At 32.4% G+C, this 25,324-nt stretch overlaps 1 protein-coding gene across 1 annotated transcript; it reads left to right on the forward strand.

Moving 5' to 3' along the window:
- Nucleotides 1-15,917: 15,917 nt before the first annotated feature.
- On the forward strand, nt 15,918-23,838 carry LOC131650749 (SUPPRESSOR OF GAMMA RESPONSE 1-like). Its single transcript, XM_058920455.1, has 6 exons — nt 15,918-16,018; nt 20,395-20,536; nt 21,901-22,087; nt 22,173-22,642; nt 22,802-23,449; nt 23,558-23,838. The coding sequence occupies exons 1-6, from the start codon at nt 15,918-15,920 to the stop codon at nt 23,612-23,614; spliced, it is 1,605 nt and encodes a 534-aa protein (XP_058776438.1). The 3' UTR covers nt 23,615-23,838.
- The last annotated feature ends 1,486 nt before the right edge of the window (nt 23,839-25,324 follow it).

Below are 25,324 nucleotides of genomic sequence, written 5' to 3' on the forward strand. Positions count from 1 at the left end.
TTAATACTTATAAGATTGCAATTCATCTGGGAAAAGTCAATTGTTCAAGATCACCTTTGACTTTTGAGGAATTTAGTCAACTAGGGACTTTTGAAGATCAAAATCATGCATATATAATTATTAAAGTCATTTGATAAAAAACAATTAAGAAAATCAATCAAGAATAAAAAAGTCAACAAATTAGGGTTTTGACATTTTCATGCAGAAATACATGTTTTAAGGCTAAACTTTGAATGATCATAACTTCTTCAATACTTGGCCAAATATTTTGCTCCAAAGCCTCATCCGAAGAAAAAAATCAAGATCTACAACTTTGTCAAACTGAAGATTTTTCCACAAATCAATGATTTTTAAGTTACTAGACGTCTACCGACGTGATGCGCGGAAATTTTTATGAAATTATTATCGATAAATAATTATTTAGATAAATATAAAATATATTTGTATTGATATTTTAGATTGAGTTTATTTTTTATATAAAAAAGTTAATAATAATTTAATAGTTTAATATATATATATATATATATATATATATATATATATATATATATATATATATATATATATATATATATATATATATATATATATATATATATATATATATATATATAGGTATCAAAATTTAATTTGACACCAAATCTCAACCATTAAATTAATGGTGGAGATTATGCGTGAATTTTTTTTTCTCTCTCCTACATTTTTAAATAAATAATGTAGGAGAGAGAGAAAAAAGATTAACTCATAATCTCCACCATTTATTTTAAAATTCAATGGTTCAGATTCATTCTCACGTTCTCATATAAATATGTCATTCTCATATGTAATATATATATATATATATATATATATATATATATATATATATATATATAGGGAGCATATCAAGTGAGAGCATTTTTAAATGAAAGATGAGAGGATGAAATATCAACCGTTGGATTCATCAAGAGAGAGAAATCAATAGCCTCATTAATGTATTAACATTCTCTCTCTTGATGAATCCAACGGTTGATATTTCTTCCTCTCATCTCTCATTTAAAAATCCTCTCACTTGATATGCTCCCTATATATATATATATATATATATATATATATATATATATATATATATATATATATATATATATATATATATATATATATATATATATATATATATATATATATATCAAGTAGGAGGATTTTTAAATAAGAGATAAGAGGATTCAATGCTAACAATTGGATTAATCAAGAGAAAGAAATAATAGTTATATTAATATTTTAATAAATAATTTAATTTTTCTCTCTTGATTAATCCAATGGTTAATATTGAGTCCTCTTATATCTTATTTAAAAATTCCTCCTACTTATACATCCCCTATATATATAGCAAAAGCAGCAGCGAGTAAGTAACAAATATAGGATTAAGGATGGTTATAAAGATGTGTAAGAATAGAAAAAGACATGATATTTATTGAAAGTTTTATCATCTTTTTCTAAAAGTTAATTATTCAACCAATTAATTAAAAAAATAGTAACCGATAAATAAAAATAAAATATTATATTAAATTTTTTTTTATGGCTCTAAAACAATTGAAAAAAAAATGAAAAATAAAATATGGTAGGTGGATATGGAACAGAAAATAGATTGCTATATATTTATAATAATAATTAAAGATAATTTTATCTTTTTCTAAAAGTTGATCATTCTACCAATTAATTAAGAAAAGATAGTAACCAACAATAAAATATTATAATAAAATAATATTTTTATAGCACATTTAATGAAAACTTAAAGAAAAGAAAAAACTTAAAAATAAAAAGTGATAAGTGGTGGAATAGAAAAGAGATTGTTATAAATTTATAATATTTTACACCAGAATATATTATTATTATTATTATTAGAATTAGAGTAATATTAAAATCAGAAATAAAGTTAAAATATAAGAATATTAGTATTTATGTAGTGTTTATGATTCTAAATAAATAAATGTATCTATTTAAAAAAAGTAATTAAAATATAAAATATTAATATTTTTTAGAGTTATGTATTTTGTTTTTTAATATATTATTATTATTATTATTATTTATTTTTAATGTAGGGTTAAATTAGTAAATTGTAGAATTAGGGTCTAGAATTACTATCAAGATGACATGTGGCTAAGGTTGACATCATGACAACCTTGATGGAAACTTTAAGATGAAGTTTTAAAGTTGTTGATTTTTTCAAACACTTATAAAATTATGCAAAAAGGCAGCATTATTCCTTAAAAATACCCAACTTTGAGCCCATTTTCCATCAAGATCCCTTGAGAATTTAAGAAAACTCCAAACATGAAAGTTGTAGAGGATGTTTAGAGATTTCCAAAAAGTACTGAACTCCTCCATAGCATTTATTAGCTAGGAGATTCGAAGGGATGAAGTTAGGGTTTCTTTCTTGAGTTACAAGCCATTTTTATGAAGAACCAAGTTGCAATCTTGAACCAAAGCTACATGATATTTGTTTGCAGACCCTCTTGCTTGTAAATATTTCCCTAATCAGAAGTTTACACAAACTTTTGAAGCATTTTCCTAGAAATTTGATCATTAACCATTGATTCATTCCATTTTCAAGCATAAAGATCACACTACCATTCTTGTAAAGTGACTTTAATCACCAACAAATCTTGCTGAGAGCCTCTAACTTGTTAGATCTGCACCAAAAGTAATCCAAATCTAATAAGCAACACCCTAATGTGCAGAAGAATCACCCTAAGTCTTGATTAAAGCATTGCAAGTACCATCGAGACTGTAACTTTCTCATTTCTTCATCAAGAAGCAAAATGGTAAAACTTTTGTTTGAAACAACCATTTGATGTGATCCCCCCCCCCCACAAACCACAAATTGTGCCTATAAATAGAGGCCTTTGCTTCTGAAATCAAAGACACAGAAAATCTCATTTTCACTAGCTCATTTGAAAGCTCTAAAATTCCAACTTGTACAAACTTGTGAATTTTGCGTTCCAAACAATTTCTGTGCAAACCAACCATCTAAACACTTCATACATATCATAGAAGCCGTTTGATCAATTACATTACATCTGTAACATCTCCTACACTATCCACCATTTTTACTTTGATCACCTGTGCTTGAACTCGGGTCGATCAATTTAGGGCATCTACAAGCATTGGAAGCATTCAGTTAGCATCAACAAGGTCCCAAGAAGGTTTTAGGATCATCATTTCATTTCTGGAAGTGCTCTAAACACTCCATCGATCTTCATCTTCAAGAGGTAAGGTTCTAAACTCTAACTCTCTCATTTCTGCATTCTTTTTAATAAAACTCAATTCTATCATTTACCCTTTGTATATATCATTTTATTTTGTTTTGAAAAGTTAGGGTTCTTGAGGATTTTTCGAAAAATTAAAGAGCCACAATTAAAATAAATTAATGTTTGATACATTTCTGGAATCATGGTTAAAAATGGAACAAGTTTCATGTTTATAGTTTTAAAAAAGATTGAGTTTTGAGAGAGCTGAAATTTCCAGAATTTGTGAACCAAGGTTGAAGATGAAGTTCATCTTTTTGAACTTTGAAACTTGATTTAAAATATATTTTGTTGAAAATGTTTTAGTAAACGGTTGTATGGCCACCCTAGTGGTAATGTACGCGCTCTTAAGACTCTTACCATGCCCAAGGGTGCGGGTTAGAACCCCACCTTTTGCTTTTTTGTGATTTCTTTTGTTTTTGTACATTTATGGCTTGTCTTTATATTTATTTTTTGTAAGCCATTACATTATCACCATGGGCGCATGGCTCAATGGTAAACCTTTTCACTTGTGGATACAAGGGTCTGAGTTCAAGACTCTTGGAGGCCAAAACTATTTTTTTATCACTCATTTATTTGTTTTATTTCACGACTTTGAGAATTTATTTAATATAGCAAATCAACTTATTTTCAAGTGATTTTTTGTACACTCCCAATTTATGGGACATACTTTGTGAATATATCTTTAAAAGTCCAAAAAAATTGATTTGATCAAATTTTAATTAATTCAAAAATAGGTATTTTTTAATACCTTTAAAAAAAATTCTTCAAATATTTTCAATTAATTCCTCACCAATTGAATTTTACATATTTGTATGATCCCTTTAGGGTTAAGATAAGTCAACCTTGACAACATTGACATGATCCCTTAGTTCATTCACCTAGGCTTTATTCAAAACTTTGTGAATAAAGAATGATTAGGTTTATCTACATATGCTAAAAACCTAATCTTGTGATCCTTTAATCTTTTGATCTTGAGAGCAACAACATGTTGATATTAACTTGTTGCTATGATTTCCTTGTTATCCACTTGTACATATATTTGTTGATTTACATCTTTGTACATTTATACTTTGGTTATGTTTTTATACTTGTATACACACACACACACACACACACACACACACACACACACACACACACACACACACACACACACACACATATATATATATATATATATATACACACACACACACACACGCACACACACATTCTTGGACTAACCCCACATTCATGAGACATTCATCTATCATCATATCATATTCATTCATACATGAAATGATCTTGAGGTATGTCATCTTTTTATTCATCAAACTTTTTTTCACTTGAGTTTATACATTAATATTTTGTTTATCTTAAACTCACACCCTTGATTGTATCCATGATACACACGTTATATCATATTCACTACTTGAGATATTTATCATCAATGATTGCTTAAGATGTTGCCTAAACTCCAAAGGAATGGGAATGATATTGACTAAAATTATCAAGGTACTACTCACTCTCTTTTTCCTCCCTCTTTACTTTGTGCTTAGTATTGTTAAAGTTATACACCCTTTGTTTTAAAAAATGGTTTTGTATTATTAAAGTTCAACCTCTTTTAAATCAAACCTTGGTTTTGTATTGTCAAAGCTCAACCAACTTCTTTTAAATCATATTTGCCTTGTATTGTTAAATCTTGGAACCTTTTAAAGCTTGACACCTTTTAAAACTTGTTAAGTATTGTTAAAGCTTAATATTTTAAAAATCCGTTGAGTATTGTTAAAGCTCAACACCCAAAAAGATTGTTCCACTACAAATGCTCTAACTTCCCTATTGCACTTAAGGGGTATGTATAGGCACACAATGTGATATCGTGCCGAACACACTTTTAAAAAAATTTATTTTCTTACCATCTCACTATATTTAAATAAAATACATAAACAGTTTATAATAATAACAACAATAAATTATATTTTCAAAGAGGTTCCTACGGAGTACCGTAAATGTGAGGGGTGAAATGCAAATACCTTCCCCTTGCATAACCAACCTGAACCTAAGATCTTTGATAAGTTTATTATATTTTATGTTAAAAACTTGTGTGGATTTTATTTCGCTCTTTTTCCCATTTTCTTTGGAAACAATAAAGCGCGTTGGCGACTATACTAAAATGTTTGAGCTAAGTCAATCAATGGCTCTAGTCTCAATTTTTCACCACTACAACTATTTTATGAGACATATGTTTAATATTGTCTCTAGAGGCATTATCAATCCAATCCCATTGCTTAAGCTCATCTTTACATTTTCAGTCTAATCCCATTCCTTAAGCTCATCTATGAACACGTCACTGATGATCACAACTTGCTTGTTCACTAAGTCGAACATCTTGTATCCATCAATCAAATAATATCCTATTAGGATCATTTGACTTGACTTGTCATCAAATTTTCTTCTCAACTGATCAGTCACATGTCTATGTGCTATAGATCAAAATACTTTCAGATGACTTAAACTAGGCTTGACACCACACAAACATTCACCTGGCATGATTCTTTCTAGCTTCTTCATCGAACATCTGTTCAAAATGTATGTTGTAGTCGATGCAACTTCACCCCAAAGTTCTTTGGATAGATGCTTATTCTTCCTATCAGTAGTTCCATTTTGTTGTGGAGTTTAGGATGGCACCACCTCATGCAGAATCCCTTCTTTATCACATAACGTGTCGAAGTCTTTCGACACATATTCTCCACCACCATCAGTTCTCAGAATCTTGAGCTTTCCACTACTTATCAGTAGTTCCATTTTGTTGTGGAGTTTAGGATGGCACCACCTCATGCAGAATCCCTTCTTTCTCACATAACGTGTCGAAGTCTTTCGACACATATTCTCCACCACCATTAGTTCTCAGAATCTTGAGCTTTCCACTACTTTGTCTTTCGACCAAAGATTTAAACTTGTCCAATACCCCAACCACTTCACTTTACTTCTTGATTAGATAAGTCCACATTTTTCAACTAAAATCATCTATGAATGTGACAAAATATCTATTACCTCTAATCAAATCTATCCGGATACGACCACATACATCAGAGTATATGATTTTAAGAATTGCCTTTAAATTGCTTCCTACATCCTTGATGAAGTTATTCCTGTGCTGCTTTTCCTAAACACATTCTTCACACACTTAGTTTGAAATGTCAATTTCTGGTAATCCTAAAACCATACTTCTTCTTTTCAAATCTCTGATGTCTTTGAAATAGAGGTGTCCAAGTCTATAGTTCCATATACATTCAACCCTTCTAGTTGCAGTTTCCAGGCACTTGTGCCTTATCGTACTAATTTAAGTCTTGAAGGTTATAATTTGATACATAGGAGCCTTCCAGATCAATCTTCAACTTGAATCGACACTTGGTAGTTCTTTTCGACCATCTACCTTATGTTAAGAAAATTACTTTTCATGGCTCGTATATACAATACATTGAAATTACCGACTTTTTTCCATCTTTCTTCGTAATCAGAACATCACCAATACTTTCAAGAGCTAGAGTATTATCATTTGCAACTTTCACCGTGTTCTTCATCGAGAGTTTTATGTTTACAGACCAATCTTTCCTACCAGTCATGTTTGATGAGCATCCTGAATCCAAAAACTATTGGTCTTGAATATTTCTTCATCTCTTGTTATGACCATCACCAACATCTCTTCTTATTCATGTTTTGCAAGCTTTACATCATTTTTCTTGATTCTTCTGTTTTTCAAGATAATCTCTAGAGTAGTGACCATACTTTTGACAATTAAAATACTAAATGTAACTGTTGTAAGGTTTTCAACCACCACCTCTTCCTCTACCTACAACACCAACTCTTCGGTCCCTTGAAGCTTTTCTTTTGTCAATGTTGATAAATCTTTCGACTCTTCTATGGCAACTACCACATGGTCTATATTTGGAGCCAATGACCTTAACATCTTTGCAACAATTAATATTGATGTCAACACTTTTTCACATACCTTGATTTGATTCACCAATTTCATAACCGTAATGAAGAAATCAGTTATGCTTTTACTTTCTTCCATCTTAAGCAATTCATACGTTCTTTTGCGAGTTTGCAACCTCATCTCTTTCACCTTCTCAGCGCGTCCAAATGATTTTTCCATAATTTCCTATCTTTCTTTTATTGATTCAACATCACTCAACTTTTCAAAGTTTTATGGATCAAACATGGATGAATTATAAAGAGAGCTTTATAAGCTTTCTTCTTCAATTTTTTGTATGCTACTTTTTCTTCATCTGTCGCATTTTCTACAAGCGGTATTACTCATTCCTTCACAAGATCCCAAAGATATTGATAACAGAAAATAACACCAATTCTCATAATTATGACTTTTCAGAATTGGGAGACTCGCCAAAAAATGCCCATTCGGGTAGTTTATCACCTGATTTGTCGCACTATGTTTCTCAAGAATCATACAACTAGAACTCTAGATTATAGATTTTGAAATTACACCAAACCTATGAAAAATTCCGAATCAATCTTGATGAGCAAGATTCAATCATACTGATCGAATTCGCCTCTTGTTTTTCACTCTTCACTCAAGTGAATCAACCAAACTTGGTTGGAAGATGATTCTACTGAATAAGCAATAATGGAAGAATAAAATAAATAATGAATTGGAGAAGAAAATAAATTAAGGTTTCAGCGAAAATAGGGGAAGAAGAAAAGAGAGTTTTTGCAGAACTTCACTTTGCCCTTTAAATTGTGATTTTTATTCTTTGCAACTGCAAGTGAATCATACACCCAACAATAATAGGATTACTCCCTGTTTATAGATTTTAAGTTTGTTTGATCTCTAAACAAACTACAAAATACCTAATTCTGCTAAGACAAACAATATAAGCCTAAGTCAAAATTCCTGTCAAGGTGCACTACTTCAATGTTTTGACAACACTAGGTGATTCGACAACAACATGCTTCGACACCATGAATTACATTCTCAACAAATTCTACAAGTCAAATTCTTTAACAATATTTGTTCTAGTTTTAGAAACTAATTTTTTTCCATCTTTGATTAATTTTACCATTTGTAACTTTTTATTTGAGCTTAAATGTGTTATCCTTGTAATACTTGGTCTCTTCGTTTCATCTTAGACATATTTTTAGGCCACTTTCTTGTCAAAACTTGTATTAATTAATTATTCATCTTTTTCTTGTATATTGAGAGCGTCGTGGTTGGTGGACAAAACTAGCATAGCAACCAAAATCAAGTGTGCATCTGGAGCAACCGAGAGTTATATTGGAAACAAATTCGACCATAGCTTGCCCAAATTGTCAACATGTTATTGACAATGGTGATATGTGTATATCTTTTCAATTTAGCTTTTTGTTTTAGATATTGCATTTGTGTGTAAGGTTTATTTCATGGAAAATGTTCAACCTCAACCTCTTCCTTCTCTAGTTTTATACTTATGTTCATTTATTCAGTATAATTTCCATTACTATTTTTCATCATAAGTATACTTAGTCTTTTAAGTATTTTATGGTTTTTCACTTGTTTGCTAAATTCTATTAGTGATATTGCATAAGTGGGATTATGTTTTGTCACGAGTCCTGCATGGGATGAGATCTGACATAAGAATATGTTTATAATGAGAGATTTTTCATAATTTATAAGTGGACTTAAGTTGATTTTGTAAGGTTGAGTTAAGCTCAATCTATTCTTACCTTCCAATTTAATTTTAGTATAGACTTTTGGATAATGAAAAACATGTCATCTATTTCTTTGGATAGGAAAATGTTAGTAATTAGTTATGTTAATATTTTCTTTTTCACTAAAGTTTGAATTCAGGCCCTCCAACTCATTAAGCCCTTAGCTCAAACCAATTGAAAAACATACCATCTCACCGTCCTTGTGATTACATCTGGAATATTCTATAAACTCTCAATTAATGCAACCCTACATAGATTTTGGATAACTATCATGATTCTTAGTGTTGGAAATTCGGCCTTCATTGTGGCCTGTTTTTAACTTCCTAATTGCGATAGCTATGCCTTAATTGCATCCTCTAACACCTATAATAGATTGTATTTGAATAGGTGGACTTAGTCCCATATTTCTTAGAGATATAGTTGTGTTGTATTTGTTAGTGGGGTCAATCCTCATACCTTGAATTTCATCATCAACAGTAAGATTCATCGGAGAAAATTGATTTAGAATCCCATGAAAAGTGTTCAAATGATTGGTCATTGGTGAACAATCACTATACCTCAATAACATCTATTGCTTGAGCAAGATCAACTGATTATTCCCCGTATTTCTTGCATACAACTCCTCAAATTTGGTCCAAAGAGAACGAGCATGAGTCACCAAGCTCACATGGTTCAAAACATTATCATCCACCCATTGGCGAATATAACCACAAACTTGTCTATGCAACAAAGTTCTTTCTTCATCCCTTTTTCCATCGTTTTTTTACTATAGAAAACCGGTAAGTGAAAATATTTCACTTAAAGCAAATCTTCCATTTTTCCTTTCCAAACATTATAGTTGGAACCATTCAAACTAACCATCCTAGATGTGTTCGTCTCCATTGTTACACAAATCAAACCACGACTTTGATACCACTTGTTGAGAGGAAATCACAAACGCAACGAAATAATTCAATAACACAAACTCTCCCAAATATCACATGCAACTTAGAGACAATAAACAAAAAAAACACATCAAACAACACAATTCAATTTTAGCGTTTATAATTTACTCCTATGAGCCATGAACACTGTGCCAAAATTTCAGGGCGATCCGACTGTTGGATTTTACGCAAGCTCCGATTTTTTGGAACAGATTTGTGCAGAAAAGGGGTTGCGGGGAATAATGTTTTCTCTCTAGCTTTTCTTTTTGTTTCTCTCATACAATGAATGAATGACCTAATTCTTTGTTTGATAACAACAAAAACTTACGCACATATAATGAGCAACATAGTCTTTCTATATATGCTCATCAAGGACCAGACCAATTGAAGAACAATGTTGAAGAGTACAAAAATCTTGGCCTGGACACTACAAAGAACAACGATATAGAAGATTACCAAAATCTTAACCTTGATATTGCAAACAAGAACTTTATCGAAGATTACCAAAATCTTGACTTTGACTTTGCAAACATGAACGGTATCGAAGATTACCAAAATCTTGACCTTGACTTTGTAAACATGAACGGTATCGAAGATTACCAAAATCTTGGCGCTGACATTGCAAAGAAGAACAATATCGAGGACTACCTAAATCTTGAGCTTGACTCACCAACTACCGATTTTGAATTAAGTCATCTGGTATGCCTATTTTCTCAATGATCTTCCATTACATTAAATTCATTTTAATCATGTCAAACCAAATTTTTTCTATTTGTGATACATTTTTCTTCTTCTATTTTTTATAGGACTTCGATTCGCAGGATAGCTATCTTGCTTGGGGTGGTTACAAGAAATTCAACTAACACTTTCTTCACCTAAGATATGAAGTGAAGCTGTAATCAATAGTTTCTTTTAGTATGATGAAGTTATAGAGTCATAGTATGTTTCATCCAGGTACTCAAATATTGGAATGTGGAACTTGACTTGTCCACATATAAAGATACATGTTGCTTGCTCACTATGAAAGTGACAGATACATTGTTGTGTGTATTATGTGTATATTACTATCTTTGAATGGTATATGGAATATAAGTTCAACAAAAGAATAAGAGTTTCTAACATAGAGGTGAAAGTTAGGGACCATATCACTTTTCAAGTCACATAGTTTAAATATCTTGGGTCCGTAATACAAAATGATAGAGAAATAGAAGAGGATGTTATCCATCATATTCAAGTTAGGTGTCTAAAATGGATAAGGGTTTCAGATGTATTATTTTATGCAAAAGTACCGCTCAAGATGAATGGTAAATTCTATCAAACTACAATAAGACATGTGATGTTGTATGAGAAAAAATGTTGGGCAGTTAAGAATTAACACGAAAATAAAGTAATTGTAGCATAGATGAGGATGTTACGGTGGATGTGTGGTAAGACTCGACAGAATAATATTAGAAATGAAAATATTATATAGAGGGTTGGGGTAGCGCCTATAGTAGAGATGATGGTGCAAAATATACTTAGGTGGTTTGGACATGTAGAAAAAAGACATGTAGATTATGTGGTAAGAAGAGCAGACTGGATGGAGAGAAGTCAAACAATTAGAGAAAGAGAAAGACCTAAAAAGACTATAAAATAAGTTATTAAGAAATATGTTGAGACTAACGATTTGGACAGAATTATGGTCTTTGATAAAATATTATGGTGAAAATTGATCCATGTAGCCAACCCTATTTAGTGGAATGAGATTTGGTTGTTGTAGTTGTTGTTGTCATTGGTTATTTAAAAAAATCTTTTTACTTTAAAAATAGTTTATATTAGTTTACGATAAAACAAATTTAACACATCAGAAAGTAGATCGGAAGTAAGGAAAAATAAAAAGACAGAAAATAAAGAGATAGGGTTAGAGATATTACACCAGGATTTTATACAGGTTCGGCCTACAATTTGGCCTACTCTTGTCCCTAATAATTTCTTCTTGAGAGTTACACTAATAAAATATCTTGGCTTTTAAGTACATGCTCACGAACCTTATTACAACATACAAAATATTTTATACACATTGATCTCCCAAACCCAATGGAGCTTTTGAAAGGCTGAAATCACAAATCAAAATAGAGATTTTAACCGGCTAATCCCACAAACCAAACAGATATTTTTCCATGATAATCTCAACAATCAAACAAAAATTTTACCAGGATAATTTGAGGAACCAACCAAATAAATCAAATAAGATAATTGTACTATTGATCAACAATATTGAAGCACACGCACATGTACAAAAATTCTCTACGTATTTTTCACTCATAAAGCACTAAAGTAACTTTAGTGAAAAATAGAAAATGAGAAGAAAGTGAGAAAGAAGACTTTCATATAGAATTCTGGTGTATTTAGACATAAGGAAAACCCTCTATTTATAAGAGAAAATTTATCTCAAAAAGAAAAATGACATGTGGGTTTCTTAATGCATCAAATCCATCTCATCACATGATAGATTGACATTCTCTATACAACTATCACAAACAATAAAGAAATCACCTACAATAGCAACATCTTCATTATTGTTACCTTCCTTTTTGTCGTTGTTGTAGTTCTTATTCTTGTTTTCCCTTTTTATTTTACGACAATACCTCTTTAGGTGTCCTTTTTCCCCACAATGATGGCACTCAATATGAGAGAATCAATTATATCTTCCTTGTGATTTACCACGTGAAGTACCGCGATTACTTGAACCTCTACTTTGATGTCTCCCCCTTGATTCGGTAACCAACACCTCGAAATTTGAAGTAGAACCTTGTGACTTAAGCTTCAACTCCTCATTCAACACCTCATTCAACACACTACTTTTAGCCAAGTCCATCGATATGATACCATTCAGAGCAGAGTTAGACAAGGATGTCCTAAAAGTCTCCCAAGAATTAGAAAAAGTACCAAGAAGCCACCAACCTTGAATTTCATCATCAAAAGTAAGATTTATCACCGACAATTGATTTATAATCCCTTGAAAAGTGTTCAAGTGATTGGTCATTGGTGAACCATCACTATACCTCAATGGCATCAATTGCTTGAACAAGATCAACTTATTGTTCCCCAGCAAGAGCAATATCGGGTCTTGTACAAACCATAGCTTACATCAAACCAAAAACGGCCGACGAGTACGGAATATTCTTCATATTCAACTTTTCTTCATCTGTAGATGGACATAGTTTATGACTAAGATTGAAATGAGAAGCAAGTGGAATACTCACCATTTTAGCCTTATCCATACTAAAACGTCGAAGAACTTTCTCCAAATACTTTTCTTTCGACACTTACAACTTCTTCTCATTTCGATCTCGAACAATTTCAATACCAAGAATTTTTTGAGCCTCCCCTAAGTCCTCCATAGCAAAAGATTCACTCAAATTGTTCTTCAACTCTTTAATTCTTGAAATATTTTTTCCAACAATTATTATACCATCCACATAAAGCAAGAGAATAATGAAATCACATTCGGAGGAATTCCGAAAAAACACACAATGACCGGACTTGGTCATCTTGTACCCATGTTCTATCATCACCGAGTTAAACTTTTGATACCGTTGGTGAGGTGCTTGTTTCAAACCATAAAGACTTTTTTACGAATTTGCAAACATAGTCTTCTTTGCCCTTTTCTAGCAATACATCTGGTTGCTCCATATAAATTTATTCATGTAGGTCACTATGAAGGAAAGCCTTCTTCATGTCCATTTGCTCTAATTCCAAATCAAGACTAGCGACTAACCTAAGAACCATTGAATAGATTGCATCTTCAGAACCGGAGCAAAAATATCGCCAAAATCAACACCTTCCCTCTTAAAACCTTTTACCACCAAACGAGCCTTGAATCTCATTTGAGAAGTACACTCATCTTGCTTAATGTGATAAACCCATCTATTCTTCAATTATCTCTTACCCTTTGGCAACTTTACAAACTCAAAGGTATTATTCTCACGAACTGATTGCATTTCATCCTCCATGGCATCCATCCACTCCTTTTTGTTATAATTCTTCAAAACTCCTTTAAAGCTTTCGAGTTCTCCACCGTCGGTAAGAAAAGCATACTCGTTCGAGGGGTATCGAACGAAAGGCCTTTTATCACGAGTAGACTGCCTCAACTCATTAGAAGCAATCAGTTGCTGAACACTTTCAACCTCTTGATCAACCTCATTTTCAACAACGTCTTCTGTAGCACCGACATCAACAATATCATTAGGATTTAAAACATTATCAAAATTCAAATCCATACCTTGATTTTCAATTGGCTTATCTTTGAAAGTGATAGGGGTAGGAGAAATAGTAGTTGGGTATTTATCAACCATTTCTTCGTCTTCAAAAGTTGGATATTTATTCTCAACTTTATCGATGTCCTCAATGGTTTAATCCTCCATGAATACGATATCACGATTACGAATAAGATTTCATTGAACCAGATCAAAGAATCGATACCCAAACTCATCAATTCCATACCCAACAAACACACATTTTTTCGACTTCTCATCCAGTTTCGATATCTGATCATTCAGAATATGCACATAAGCCATGCACCTAAACACCCGAAGATGGTCATAGGAAACATCTTTACCACTCCAAACATGATTTGGAACATCAAACTTCAATGGAACACATGGAGTGAGGTTTAAAAGATGTACAACTGTGCTCAATGCTTCTCCCTAAAAGTATTTCGACAACTTTGATTGAGAAACTAAACATCTCACCTTTTCCACCAAAGTTCTATTCATTCTCTCGGCTAACCCATTCAATTGTGATGTCTTTGAAGGAGACTTTTGATGATGTATACCTTGATCTTGACAATACTTATCGAAAGGTCCTATATACTCTCCCCCGTTATCGGTTTGGATACACTTGAGCTTTTTCCCTGTTTCTCTATCAACAGATACTAGAAACGACTTGAAGGTATCTAACACTTGATATTTCGTCTTCAAGGTATAAGCCTATGTTTTCCAAGAACAATCATCAATGAAAGTCACAAAGTAATATGCACCATCAAGTGACCGTGTCTGCATTGGACCACACATATCGAAATGTACTAAATCCAACACTTTCGATTCCCTCTTTGGTTTAGATGACATAAATGAAACTCGCCTTTGCTTACCCGCCAAACAATGTGAACACTTTCTCAACTTTGCATCACAAACACCATATAACACATTATTCTTATCCAAGATACCCAAAGAATTTAACTCATATGACACAAACGCTTGTGCCATAATTCGGATGAGATATCATTGTCACAAGTATTGATGTAGCACTTCAAAACCCTAAGTTGGACGACATACAAGTTCGAATTCCTTTTTCCTTTAGCAACCACCATTAAGCCTTTCTTAAACTTCCATTCATTTCCCGAAAAAGAACTATCATATCCTTCATTATCCAACTTTCCAACTGATTAAAGATTAAATCAAAGTTCCTGATTGTGTTTTACATCTTTGAGAACTAGAGTAGTCCCATTGCTAGTTTCGACACAAATACCTCCCATTTCGATGACATTAGCTTGCCCATGATTTCCCATACGAATAACCCCAAAGTCACCAATATCGTAAGTTGAAAAAAGATCACGTCTCGAGGTTGCATGAGTATAAGCAGCACTATCAGCCACCCAATCCATCTCATCACATGATAGATTGACATTCTCTACACAACTATCACAAACAATAAAGAAATCACCAATAATAGCAACATTTTCATTATTGTTACCTTCCTTTTTTCGTTGATGTAGTTCTTCTTCTTGTTTTCCCTTTTCAACTTACGACAATACCTCTTTATGTATCCTTTTTCCCCACAATGATGACACTTAATATGAGAGAATCTATTAGATTCTCCTAGTGATTTACAACGTGAAGTACCGCGATTACCCTAACCTCTACGTTGTTGTCTCCCCCTTGATTCAGTAACCAACATCTTGGAATTTAAAGTAGAACCTTGTGACTTCCGCCTCAACTCCTCATTTAACACACTACTTTTAGCCAAGTCCATCGATATGATACCATTCGGAGCGGAGTTAAACAAGGATGTCCTAAAAGTCTCCCGAGAATTAGGAAAGTACCAAGAAGCCGCAAACCTTGAATTTCATCATCAAAAGTAAGATTCATCGGTGAAAACTGATTTAGAATCTCATGAAAAGTGTTCAAATGATCTGTCGTTGGTGAACAATCACTATACCTCAATAACATCAATTGCTTAAGCAAGATCAACTGATTGGTCCCCTTCTTTCTTGCATACAACTCAAGTTTGGTCCAAAGAGAACGAGCATGAGTCACCAAGCTCACATGGTTCAAAACATTATCATCCACCCATTGGCGAATATAACCACAAACTTGTCTATGCAACAAAGTTCATTCTTCATCACTTTTTCCATCGAGTTTTTTATTATAGAAAACCGGTAAGTGAAAACCTTTCACATAAAGTAAATATTCCATTTTCCCTTTCCAAACATTATAGTTGGAACCATTCAAACTCACCATCCTAGATGTGTTCGTCTCCATTGTTACACAAATCAAACCACGGCTCTGATACCACTTGTTGAGAGGAAATCACAAACGCAACAAAATAATTCAATAACACAAACTCTCCCAAATATCACATGCAACTTAGAGACAATCAACAAAAAAACACATCAAACAACACAACTCAATTTTAGCATGGAAAAACCTATGTTAACTAGGAGTAAAAAACCACGGAACCCGTAGGCCACTTAAAATCTCAACTATAATCAACAATAGGTACAAGCAAGATTCTCTCTAACACTAGTTAGAGGCATACATAAACATCATCAAGATCTACAAGGGATGGAAATTTGGCCCATACCATATGGGTACCCACAAAAAATGCCCACAACGGGTAGGGTAAAAACCCGCAAAATGGGTACGGGCATGAGGAATTACCCATTAAAATAAGCGGGTATGGGTGCAGGCACGTGTATCTTACTATCCACCCTGCCCCATACCCGAACTACATATTTATATAATATCATTTATATTATTATATAAAAATTCATATTTATCAATTTAAAAAATATATATTGCTACTAAATTATTACACATTTTAATAAAAGTGTTTATTTATTTCTAAACTCAACAATAACATGCATAATTTTTTTTAATATTGTTAAAAAACTTAAAATTATATAATATTTTATAATTAATCAATTTAATTTTACCACAAACATGGGTAAACGGGCAATGGGACGGGTATTGAGGTACCCATAGGGTACGAGTACGAACATTGGTGCCTATGCAGGTATGGGCTCAGGTACGGGGATTTTTTTAATCACGGGCATGGGGACTGGTACTATAGTACCCTACCCAAACCCTGCCCATTACCATCCCTAAGATCTACAATCGATCTAGGAATACAACAAGAACAAAGAGAGGCAAAACGATCCAAAAACACCAAGAAATTCTGACTTCAAAGATCTACTCGACAAATTGACTTACAAAGTGAGAATTCAATCTCCACCGTTTATAATTTACTCCTATGAGCCATGAACACTGTTCTAAAATTTTAGGACGATCGGACCGTTGGATTTTACGCAAGCTCTGATTTTCTGGAACTGATTTGTGCAGAAAAGGGGTTGCAGGAATAATGTTTTCTCTCTAGCTTTTCTTGTTGTTTCTCTCACATAATGAATGAATGACCTAATTCTCTTTGTTGGATAACAACAAAAAACTTACGCACACATAGTTCACTAACCCACATCCAATTGGGCCTAAGGAAAGTCCAACAATCTATTAGTTAACATAGACATTATGTTAAGCTTGGACTTCGCAAAATCGAATTTAGGCTATTAGCATGTTTAAAAATAAATTTCACATTAAAATTTTAAAAATATGATTTGATTTGTTTCTAAAAAGATTAATGGAAAAAAAGATAATATAAAGTTTGTGTTAAGATTTTATTACTATTTACTTTGTCACGTGGTTTGGGCTATTGTTATTTGATTTGTCACGTGTAATGATCAATTTTTAAATATATAATACATTAAAAGTTGTTTTTGTTTGTTTTCTTATTTTTAGCAAATTAAACATGCCAAAATATTTAATAATATTTTAATAATATATATATATATATATATATATATATATATATATATATATATATATATATATATATATAATTATTTTAAAAGAGTTTGATCTGATCTTTATATTAAACGAGACAAGTCAAACTCGATTTTAAGTAGGTCCAATTATAAGCCTTTGTCGGCCAACTTTATCTATCTTTATGCAAGTGACAGAGTTATTATTTTTTGTTTGATCTATTACCATTTCCTTTATAACGTGATTTTTGTTTGCTTTATTACTATTTGTTTTGTCACGTGTCATGATCAATTTTTAAATCTAGAATATATTAAAAGTTGTATTGTTTGTTTTCTTGTTTTTAGCAAATTAAACGCGCTTAAAGATATAAATAATAGTTTTATAAGAATCAAACATAAAAATCGTGATCAACTTGATGTGTAAAAATGATTTATAGTATTAATATATATAATTTAAAAATATATATAAAATAGATTTAAAATGGAGAAAAAATAGTGGGAACAAATTTATTAAACATACTTTTCTTCCTGACACAAAGAACTGACATCTGTCGTTTACATCATAGGACGTTTTAGAGAGAGAAGCAACCTCAAAAAGAGTATAAGTATATGGTGTCTCTCTCACACAGATACTTGAATTGCACTACCAAGGTCTCTCTTTTTTTTCTCCCTTTTGGTATGGCTGGGTAAGTCTCTTATTTTTCTTTCTTGCTTTAGTATCAAGTATCACTTATTTTCCCACTTAAAATTAGTTGAAGAATACCAAAAATGTCTTGTGAATCTTTTCTCTTTAATGCAAATAGGGTTTGCTTCTTGAATGGAAAGATCGTTGATTTTTTAAATGGAATGTCACCAATGAAAGCTGATTTTCTATATTTTTCACTAATAAAAGTAGACTTTTTACTAGTAGAATATAATGCACCGCAAAATGATTTGCTTGCATAATATCCAACCATGGTGATCATCCTTTTTAATTTCAAATTGAATTTGCAGTTGTTTTTAACTAGTTTAGAATTCAATGGATATCGTTGTTGGTTGAGTAATATGGCCTTAGTTTCTAATGTTGATCGAGGTTTTAAATAGAGATCGCATTGTAGTTGTCTCGTGATCATGGATTCTGAGAAAATTGTAGCTGATATTACCTAATTGGCTACAATTTTATCATAATCAAGTACCACAGTGCAATAACAATACGATTACTAATATTGCAACTGCGGCCGCGATATCAAGGTTTTGAATCCCAATTTGGTGACAAATGAGTTGTGATTCTTGGTAAGAAAATCTAAGTCAATTAGGTCATATGCGCCCCAATTGTGGTTGGGATGAGAGTACATAGATCAAGGTTTGAATTTTAGTCACGTCACACTTATGTTGCGATCCTTGATACTAAGCAAATTGCAATCAATTAGGTACTTGATGCGATCACAAAGATCAAAATTTTAAATCGAGGTAGCGTCACGATTGTTTTGCGATTCATGGTAATGAGCTAATTGCAATTAATTAGGTATCTGATACAATCACAAAGTTCAAATTATTAAATCGAGGCCGCACCATGTTTGTGTTGGGATCTTTGGTAATGAGCTAATTGCAATCAATCAGGTTTTTGATATGATCACAAAGTTCAAATTTTTAAATCGAATTTGTGTCACAACCGTGTTATAATCCTTGATCTGAGCAAGATGTAGTCAATTCATGGTGCGATTGTAATCACAGGGGCAATGCGATCACAAAGAGCAAAATTTCAAATTATGGCTACGTTGTGATTGTTATTGCAGTCGCGATGCAACCATAGAGATCATGGTTTTAATTGCACTCGCGTTGAGGTCCTCGATTTTATAAAGACAGGGTCAAATGCAACTTAAGTGACCTAAATTCTGATTGAAAGAGACATAAAAATATAGATGTCTTTACCCATATCACATTTGGGATATAATCATGGCGATATAAAAAACCTTAATGTCGCAACCCAGATCGCGGTTGCAATCTATTTTTTCAAATCCTAATAGATATGTCAAAACCTTAATGTTGTCGCTAAAATCGCTTCAACACTTTTTCTAATTTATACTTAAAAACAACTTTTGTGAAAAAAAAAATCACTATTCTAATTTATACCTAAAAACAACTTTTGTAAAAAAAATAAAAAAATCACTATGATAACTATTTTTACGTATCAAAATCTGTTATTTTATGTGCTATTTAGACACTTTATGTTTAATCATGTTTACTTTTATTGATAATTTAGAAACTAAAATTTATTTCCCTCTTTGATTAATTTTACCATTTGTAGCTTTTTAATTGAGTTGAATTGCACTATCCTTATAATATTCAGTCTCTTATTTTCATCTTAAACATAGTTTTTGGACCAATTGATTGATAAAGTTTATATTTATTAGTGATTCATTTTTTCTTATATATTCAGACCATCATGTTCGTGGTTGGTGGACAAAAGTAGCATTGCAGCCAAAATATGGCATGCATCTGGAGCAACCGAGAGAGTTATATCGGGAAGCAATCCAACTACAGCTTGCCCAAATTGTCAACATGTTATTGATAACCGTAGAGTATGTATATCTTTTTATTTTAACGTTTTGTTTTAGATATTGCATTTGTGTGTGTAAGGTTTGTTTCGTAGGAAATATTCAACCTGAACCTCCTCCATGCCTAGTTGTGTACTTGTGTTCATTTATTCAGTATAATTTTCCTTACTACTACTTTTCATCACAATTATACTAGTCTTGCAAGCATGAATGTCATTGTGAATTTTAAGAGTCTCACATCGGATAAAATATATCATAAATATATGTTATATGTGAGATAATTATCATATTATTTAAGTTTATTTTAAAAGTTTAGTTTGACACACAAATGGGAATCCATCTTGTTAATTCTCACTATAAATTCTTACAAATTTTACAAGTCTTCTCTCTGCACCATGTTATCCTAACTTTCTTTCAAATATTATCATTTATAATCTTATTTCGTCTAGTCTTACCACACATACAACTCAATATTCTCATTTACACGCTTAATCTATTTCCGTGTTGGTTCTTTATAGTCTCACACTTTGTTGAGAACATCATTGTCAGTCTTACAACTATTTGATAAAAAAAAATTCATTTTGAGCGGTATTTTTGTATCACATAAAACACTTGGAGTTTTCCTCCATTTCAAAGAATTCGATTATTTACATTGTCTTCTATTTCGCCTTCATTTTGTACTATGGACCTAAGATTTGTAAACTGCGTAAAGTGAGGTAAGCTATAATCTCCTCCTTTCACCTCTAAATATAAAAACCGTGCCCTATAAGAATAAGCAAAGGCCGTTTACTCTGCGCGTGGAAAACCGCCGCTGAAAATGTTAGGCATCCGTTTTCTCATTTAGGTCGCGGATTTCTATGGTTGCCTAAACTCAATTTTAATGTAGTGTTTGCTAAATTATATACTTTGTCTTGCTTCTCCTTGCTTCGTCTCCAAGCCATATCTAATGAGAAAGAAATTGATTATCGGTTGATGTAAATAACAACAAAAAAATCATCAAATTAGTTATAAGTGATGGGAGAAAGAGGAATAAGAATTTACTTGACAATCCACATATTCTTTGTGTATTAATTTTTTCAAAAATCACATAATGTTATTCTTGTTGTTTGAAAGAATTAGTGCACACTTAGCTTGGTTTTCTTTCACACATAAACCTATTTCATAGGCAGTTTCTTATTGTACCTTCAGATTTTGTCCACAAAGGTACATGACACCAATTGGTGGGTTGCATTCACCATCTTAGTACACATATATGTAACCTAAGAGTTAATTAACATTTTTAAGTTTAAGTGTAAGGAAATAATGAAATTACTTATGTTTCTTTGGATTTTTAGTCCTAAAGTATGATACTTACAAATGTTCTAACATTTGAAACTTTCTGTTGTTAGGTAACACAAGAGTGGCCTGGACTACCTAGAGGTGTTAAATTTGATCCATCTGATCAAGAAATAATGTTGCACTTACTTGCAAAAGTTGGCCAAGAAAACTTAAAATCTCACCCTCTCATCGACGAATTTATCCCTACTATTGATATGGACGAGGGTATCTGCTATACTCATCCTCGATATTTACCAGGTAGATAACACGAGTTTTACTCAAATTCGAATGCTTGGTCATTATTTTGATCAACATAATATGCTATATTATTAAAAAAATGTAGGTGTTGCACTAGACGGAAGTGTTTCGCACTTTTTCCATAGAGCGGTAAAAGCTTATAATTCTGGCAGTCGAAAGCGTCGAAGAGTAAATGGTCAAGATGATTTAAGTTATGTCCGCTGGCACAAGACCGGAAAGACTAAGCCGATTCTTTTGAACGGGGTTCAAATAGGAAGTAAAAAGATTATGGTTCTCTATTCGACTCAGGATTCATCTGGTAAAACTAATTGGATTATGCATCAGTATCATCTTGGGACGAAAGAGAATGAAAAGCATGGAGAGTACGTTGCATCGAAAGTCTTTTACCAGCAGCCGGAGCATGTCAAACTGCGGGCCAAAGGTGATCAGGATATTCGTCACACCGCTGAAAAAGAGAGTCCTATCACTCCCAATTCTGTGGCTGGTGAGCCTCATCGGTTCATAAAGCAACGCTCGGATATGGACCAAGCTCAAGAATCTCATCATACTCCTGAGGTAAATGATCTTTCTAATTGTTAGACATTTTGTTATTGTATGCTATTCAATTCTGAATGAGATTAATTTTCGTAGTTTTGATTCGTGACGATAGTTTGTGGAAATATGAAAATAGGCTATGCTGATGATTTTGTTCTTTTTGTTTATCTTTCACACTAGACTCAGGTAAACCTTCCTGAGTTAGAAAGTCCGATATTTGGTAGTCGGGATGACAATGATGAGCTTGCAAATATAGATATGTCGATGTATAGGTCGATGTTAGAAACTCCGATTAATGAAGGGATAGATGACATTGACCTGTCACAGAACCTATTAGATTCACAAAAATTTGCGGAAGCATTTCCCTCGTTTAAGGATTTGCTTCCAGGCCAGTCTCTGAATAGGGATGGAGAGCATAATGAGCAACATAGTCTTGCTACATGTGCTCATCTAGGACAAGACCAGTTGAAGAACAATATTGAAGATTACCAAAATCTTGACCTGGACACTGCAAAGAAGAACGATATCGAAGATTACCAAAATCTTAACCTTGATATTGCAAACAAGAACTATATCGAAGATAACCAAAATCTTGACCTTGACTTTGCAAACATGAACGGTATCGAAGATTACCAAAATCTTGACCTTGACTTTGCAAACATGAACGGTATCGAAGATTACCAAAATCTTGGCCTTGACTTTGCAAACATGAACGGTATCGAAGATTACCAAAATCTTGACCTTGACTTTGCAAACATGAACGGTATCGAGGACTACCTAAATCTTGAACTTGACTCACCAACTACCGATTTTGGATTAAGTCATCTGGTATGCCTATTTTCTCAATGATCTTCCATTACATTAAATTCATTTTTAATCATGTCACACCAAATTTTCTCTATTTGTGATACATTTTTCTTCTTCTATTTTTTATAGGACTTCGATTTGCAGGATAGCTATCTTGCTTGGGATGGTTACAAGAAATTCAACTAATACTTTCTTCACCTAATATATGAAGTGAAGCTGTAATCAATAGTTTCTTTTAGTATGATGAAGTTATAGAGTCATAGTATGTTTCATCCAGGTACTAAAACAATGGAATGTGGAACTTGACTTGTCCACATATAAAGATACATATTGCTTGCTCACTGTGAAAGTGACAGATACATTGTTGTGTGTATTATGTGTATATTACTATCTTTGAATGGTTTATTGGTCCCATAGACAAATGCATTGTCTACCTTAGAGTTTGTTAAAATCATGTGTTGATAGATTCATGAATGTTGAGAGTGTTCCAGCCTTGCAGGTAATGAAATTGAAACTTGTCTAGGAAGAGACAGCTAATTGAATGACCTAAAAAACTTGCTTTCTTTTTCAAGGGAAGCATGATAGTGTTACTATCTATTGGGAGTATAGGGTGCCCTACAATAGCATAGGAAACCCTTTTCAATGATTCATAATAAATGTGAAGAGAAAATACTAACTAGTCATGGCTAGTTTAACTAGCTGTTATGCAAATATAATTAGAGAATATAGCGACCTATTTTTTATGGTATGAATCAGGTATCTGTCAACAACTAACAACTGCAGAGACTAATTCTTTGAATTTGAAAACTACAATAAACAAAAAAATTCTCTCCTGAAATATTTTGCACTACTAGATTTTCGTGTTCATAACAATTTATGGATCGTTGTGTGCAAAAGATATGTAATTTATGTCAAGAAACACGCGGGTCGTTGTAGAAGGGGGGCATAGGCTTTCTTTATAGTGTGTGTAAGAAAAATGTGGGTCATCTATGATGAGACAATCCAAATCCAATGAGTTAGATCTCGTGATCTATCCTTTTAGTTGAATTCTCAATGTGGTAACAGAAAATGGCCCAGTTCTTTTATAGTGTTCAAAAGTATGTGCCTTTTGGGTCAAAAATTCATGCTGGCATTGCTGTTCTCCATAGACAAATGTGGACATGAACAACCTAAGCAATCTGGCTATGACAATGACGAAACACAATTTGTTTCTACACATTTGGCTTGTTCCTTGTGGAAGAATTAAGTCAATGCAATCATAGGACTAGCTTTTTAATTTATGGTGCAAACCAATCTCTTTTTCTTCTCTTGAGTTTTGTGCAGGAATGTGGGATAGTGATAGTAAGGGTGGCCAAAAGTCTGAAAAAAATGGGACGGAGTTGTTGAGGGCGCGGGTCTTAAAACTTGATTCGCCTCCGTACAGACAAAACAGACATACGCGCGGTAGATTGAACCCGTTTTATCTAAATGACAATAACAATAGAGCATACAATAGAGTATATACTCGAGTACAAAGTATAGGACACTTTATATCTCTATTCAAAATTTTAAGGTTAGGACTCTTAGTGATATAGTTTAGTTAAAAAACCAAACCGATCTATAGGAAAAAGTTATCTGAACTGAAGCATTTTAATTTATTTAGAATTGAACCAAACTAAAATTAGTGTTTAGTAATCGCCGATTTAAAATTCTGAACCGCACTAAATCATTAAAAGAAAGTTTTTTTCAAACCGATCTATTTATTGAAAAACATAATAGTTATACTTTTTAAATTTTTTTTTTAAAAAAATTAAATTAATTTTTAATATTTTTCATTTTCAGTTTGATTCGTTACAATATCTATTTCCGTTTGATTTGTTTGTTATTTGATTTGAATTAAAAAAAAAGTTATGCAAT

Source organism: Vicia villosa, linkage group LG1, assembly GCF_029867415.1.
Source record: "Vicia villosa cultivar HV-30 ecotype Madison, WI linkage group LG1, Vvil1.0, whole genome shotgun sequence".
NCBI classification, from domain to species: Eukaryota; Viridiplantae; Streptophyta; class Magnoliopsida; order Fabales; family Fabaceae; genus Vicia; species Vicia villosa.